The 5,295-nt window shown below is 51.5% G+C and overlaps 1 protein-coding gene across 1 annotated transcript in view; it reads right to left on the bottom strand.

Moving 5' to 3' along the window:
• The window catches only part of RPH3A (rabphilin 3A), a 23,298-nt gene that overhangs the window by 5,111 nt on the left and 12,892 nt on the right, over window positions 1-5,295 (bottom strand). Inside the window, exons 8-14 of the mRNA XM_031059447.1 lie at window positions 5,285-5,295; window positions 4,593-4,672; window positions 3,969-4,043; window positions 2,238-2,347; window positions 1,543-1,669; window positions 1,049-1,105; window positions 4-134 (exon numbers count right to left, since the gene is read on the bottom strand). Of these exons, the coding sequence (XP_030915307.1) occupies window positions 4-134; window positions 1,049-1,105; window positions 1,543-1,669; window positions 2,238-2,347; window positions 3,969-4,043; window positions 4,593-4,672; window positions 5,285-5,295 (591 nt within the window). The remainder of the gene's footprint in view (window positions 1-3; window positions 135-1,048; window positions 1,106-1,542; window positions 1,670-2,237; window positions 2,348-3,968; window positions 4,044-4,592; window positions 4,673-5,284) is intronic.

Here is a 5,295-nt window from a genome sequence, read left to right as displayed (position 1 = left end):
GAGTATCCGTTGGCGTCCATGGCCGCCAGGTGCACGCAGCGCACGATGCCCACGATGAGCCCGCCCTGCTGGGTGCTGTACATCAGGGACACCAGGATCTTCCCGCGCTCCTCCACGTCCCCTCCGCGATCAACCTGCGGGAGGAGCCGCCAGAGGCGCGTCACGGACGCGTTTTATGGAAAAATCCTTTCATCACAGATGCGTTTTATGGAAAAATCCTTTCATCGGGATCTTTTTCTCCCAAGAGGCTGAGAGGCCTCAGAAACAAAATGTAAATAATAATTGTCTGCTGCTGTGGAAGGCAACTTCTTTTAATATAATATATATATATCATAAAATAATAAATCAGCCTTCTGAAACATGGAGTCAAGATTCTCTTCCCTTGTTCTGGGACCCCTGCAAACACCGTCACAGAGGTCAAATGTGGTAAAAATGTTTCCTTCCTCATGCCTCTCCTCTGGCTCATCTGTTTGCCTTAATTTTTCCTTCTCCTAGCCAAGCTTCTGTCAGATCAGAGTGCAGTTTTCAGAGTCAAGTTTTCAGTCAGTTTTTTTTTTGTTTGTTTGTTTTAAATTAATTTTGTGTTCTATGAGACAGAGCAGACTGTGTTTTAATTATAATTTATGTCACCTATATGTTTTAATTATAACTTACCTCAGACTGTGTTTTAATTCTAATTTATGTCACCTATGTGTGTGTGTATATATAATTATTATTTCTTTTTATTGTGGATTTTTATTGCTTATTTGATAATTCCATTCAGAATGATGGTGCAGCAAACAAAACATTAAGGTCAGAGCTGGTTTTGAACACTGTATTTTTCTAATTTTTCTCTTTCTCCCTTGGTCTCTTTCAGTTACTTCCCTCCAAAGCCACCTCTTGTGCCAAGGAACCTCTCTTGCATCAGGAGGGAAAATTCCGCATGGAGGAGGAGGGATGGGATGGACACCAGGGAATGTGGGATCTCCAGGACGGGGGGACAATGGGGTTGTACACAAGGGATGGTGGAAAGGACGTGGATGGAGCTTGTCCTGCTCCAAGGACTCACCTCCTCCTCGTACAGAGCCATCCCACGGGATGCGCCGGTTGTTCCAGCGCGCTTCGTCTGGGATGGGAAAGGGACAAGGAGAATGCCATGAATGGCTGGGAGAGGAACCATCCCACAGCAAAAAAAAAACCCTGGGAATGCATGCAGCCCAGCTCCTGCACTGCACTCCAAAGTGGGAGGGCCTCAGGAATCTCCATCTGCTCCATCAGCCCCCATCCCAGTGGATTCAATGGGGACAGAGCAACCTGTCCCCTCCTCCATGGTGACATCCATCCCCAGGGGCTGGCAAAGCCAACAGGAGCAGGCCCTGGAGTCACTTCCCATGGATTCCCACCAGGCTCTTATCTCCTGGCCTTGGGATGTCACACCAGCCCAGGCACAGTTGGGAATGCAACTCCAGAAGGTGCCAGGGAAGTCAGGCACCTCCAGCCCACGCCTGCATCCCTCAGGTGCCATCTCCAAAGGGAACAGAAGGAATTTTCACAGACACTCACTGGTATTACTCTCTCCAGGCAGATGTTGAAGTTCTTTTTCTGGTTGGCTTTGAGTTTTTTCAAGGCAACTCTGGTTTCTCCAATAAACTCGTTGTGGCCAAATTTGTCCTCATCACACACTGAGATCCTGGAGGGAAGAGGGAAAAGGGAACATCAGCCAGGCTGGAGCAGTGCCTGACTCCAGAGCCAAACCCATCCCTGCAGGGGCACTGCTGGGGGAAGGGAAAAGCAAAACAGAACCCCCCAAACCCACACTTGATGTGGATTTCCTCTGACCAAAAGCCATTCACCCCAAAATTTCTATCTTGACAATAAAAAAAAAAAAAAAAAAAAAAAAAAAAAGTCAACACTTTAAAATATTTGCTTTGTGTTGGACAAGAAATCAAGAGCCATAAATTTTAAGAGGAGTTTATATGGACTTTTTTTTTCTGGGCTATTGTCAAATCAGCAGAGACGCACATCTCTATGATGATAAAAATCATAGCATAATCAATAATTCACTATTAAATGGCAAGGTCAAAATGCCTGTTCTCCTCTCTTCAAAGAACCATCCAGACGACCAAACTCATGTTGATTTTAACCCAAATCTGCATTTCTCACCGCCCTAACCCCCCCTGCACTCCTGGGGGTTGTGCTGTGAGTGAGGACACCCCGAGCCCCACCCCGTGGCACCCCTGGGCTCCTGCTGGCCTTGCCTGAGGGTTTTCCTCTGCATGTCCTCGTCGGTGATGCCGTGGTACACCAGGGTCTCGTTCCACACCGGGTTCCGAGTGTTGCGCAGCGTCTTCGTCCTCAGCTTGTTCGACTGTGGGGTCACACAAACACAGGGGAATCACACCCCAGTGCTGCAGTGTAGGTTCAGGGTTTACCCCAGACCCCCAGGTTTCTCCCCTGAAGATTCCCTGCCAGGTGTGTCAGTCACCTCTCCTTTCCCCTCCCAGCAATGTCTGTCAATCTGGAATTCCAGAAGGGCATCGAGCGATTGGCAGATCCAAAGGATGCCCTCTACCCCCGGGGCGCATTGGGCCATCCACCTTTGTCCCTTTGTCCCTCCCCTCCTGTCCCTGCTTGGTGGCTCCCTGTCCCTTCCCTGCCCCTCTCCCTGAGGTTAAAAGGAGCAGCAACCACGGGCTCAGGGAGTTCTGTTGGAGCTGGTGCTGCATTCAGAGGCCTGTGGGCCAGAATAAAGCTCTGGATCCAAACCCTCCATCAGAACCGACTCCTTTCCTTCACCATCGCCTTAAAGCTTCTCCACAGAGGGAAACCTGAGGAGCAGCCCCTGTTATGGGGGGAAGCTCCATCCCAGCACCACCAGAGCTCCTGCAGGCCTGGACTTGTCCCCACGGGCCCAGCTGCAGCACCCAGCCAGCCAAAAGTGTCTGTGGGGTGAAACACCACAGTGCTGCTGTTTGGTTCAGCCACAGGGGCCAGACAAGCCAAGGCACGTCCCATCCACAATATTGGTAACACCAATACCCCAGGATTCCTCCCTGCCCAAATCCCAGCTCCTGGCAGGGGTGCCCCATCACAGCTGGCACAGGTGAGCTCTCAGGGAGGATCAAGGTGGAATTTTGCACAAGCAGCAGGGATTTGGTGACGTGTGGTGGTCGGGAGAGACTGAATTTTGTCACTCCCTGGGGTTTATTCCCTCAAGGAGAGGGGAAAAGGTGCCCAGGGCAGGATGTGGGGGCTCAGGTCACAGCTCTCGTGGTCTAAAGGAGGTGACAGTGGGGGATTGAGGAGCTGTCACTTGCTTGTGTGTCTTTCACAACTACAAATTCAAAATTAAAAACAAAAAAAAAATTAAAATAAATATCAGCAAATGAGAGCAACAGAAATCAAAGCAATTCCCAACATCACACCTGGATTTCCTCTGAACAATACCCCACGCATAAAGCAAAGCTGTAAAAATCAATCCAATTACTTTATCATCAGTTTTCCCCTGAGCAGAACTCTGCTGTACCCTTGAAGCAAAGAGCCAGCACTGCTGGTGGTCATTCCTTCCTCAAGATTTGCCCACCCAGATCAGCTCAGTTGGGCTGAGGAGGGACATTTCCAGGAATTTCCATGATGGAGCCAGAGTTTCCCCCACAGTTCTCTCCCCACAGCTCCAACCAGAACGTGCTGGAGCTTCCAAGCAAATGGATAATTCCAACCCTGGGCATAATTAGATTTTTGGGCAGATGTTTTGTGATGCATTAACAGCAATGCCTCCTCTGGAGCTTCCCTCCATCCCTGAGCAGATTCCTGCCTGCAGGATGAGCTGTTCCTTGGGTCTGGGAGAGCATCTGGGAGCACCCTCCCTGTTCAGAGACACCCCCAGGGAAAACAGCAGCGAGCACAGAAATCAACAGGGGAAATCTGATCTGAGGGGGATTTGAGAAACCTCTGCTCCACCCCCAGCACCAAACCTGGCAAAGCCTCACCTTGCTGGCCCCGGGCAGGAGGTGCAGCTTCACGTAGGGATCAGCCAGGCCATTGGAATCCATTGGTTTTAAGCCCTAAAAAAGGATGAAGGAAATATAGGGTGTGAATCCTCCTTCAGCAAAGAGAAAAACCTGCCCATGAAAAACACAAAGAGAAAATGTGTTCAGCCACCCAAGAGCCTCTGCCCTGAGCAGCTGTGGGTGCCAGGATGGGCTGAACCAACCCATCCCAGGAAAAATCAGCATTGTAGAATCACAGCGTGGGCTGGGTTGGAAGAGACCTCAAATATCACCAAGTTCCACCCCCTGCCATGAGCAGGGACAACTTCCACTACCCCAGGCTGCTCCAAACCCTGTCCAACGTGGCCTTGGACACTTCCAGGGATGAGGCAGCCACAGTTCCTTGGGAGGACTGTTCCAGGGCATCACCACTCCCACGGATCTCTTGGACCCACACGAGGAAAAGCTGCCCAACCCTCCCCAGCCAGGAGCAGCTGTGCCTGGAGCCTCCCAAGGGAACAGCCTCTGCCAGCAGCCACATGGCTTCCTTCCCATTGTACCAGAGGAACTGGGAGCCAGATGGATTTAAATCAGGAAAAAGCAGGGGGAAAGAGGAGCTCTTGCCTTGGCCTTGATGAGGGTGCAGTGCAGGGAGCTGTTGTCCTGGTCGTAGAGCAGGCTGAACTCCAGAGCTCCCAGCGTGGCTGGCAGTGAGGGAGGAGGAGGAAACAACCTCGTAAAACCCCCAGCCAATAACTGCATTTAATCATCCCCGATTAGTAATAATTAGAAAGATTTGCGGGTCAAATGTAAAAGCTGTTTAATGCAGTGACACTGTGCTGGCAGCGGCCAAATCGCCGCAAATCCAGGCAGATTCGGGAGCTCTGCAGGGCAGGGGCTGCCCAGGGAGAGCAGCCTGGGGCTCCGGAGATGACTCCAGGCAAAGGAGGAGTAACCCAACCAACCCTTCCCACAGCAATTCCACCCTGGACCATGCTGAGGAGATGCTCCAGCTCGGGACAGCACCTGGCTCCTCTCTTGTTCTCCAGAAACAGGCTCAGGCTTGTGCTCCTTCATCCCAGGGATGAAGAGCAGGCACAGAGCTGCTCCAATCCAAGCACCTGATCCCGACCCCAGCAGCTCTTCCCACCCAGGATGTTCTACCACAGATCCTCCCCCTCAAACCCCCCACCCCAGCTCCGAGCCTGGCAGGGAAGCATCATTCCCCAAGGACTTTCCCTGCTGGACACCCACCCAGCAACCTCCTCCAAATCCCACCTTTCCCAAAGAAACTCCCTCCCTTCCCGGGTACGTACTGCCTTCATCC

This window comes from Geospiza fortis, unplaced genomic scaffold (genome assembly GCF_000277835.1).
Source record: "Geospiza fortis unplaced genomic scaffold, GeoFor_1.0 scaffold145, whole genome shotgun sequence".
NCBI classification, from domain to species: domain Eukaryota; kingdom Metazoa; phylum Chordata; class Aves; order Passeriformes; family Thraupidae; genus Geospiza; species Geospiza fortis.
Note: the sequence above shows the minus strand (reverse complement) of the source record. Positions and strands in the feature narration are given on the sequence as shown.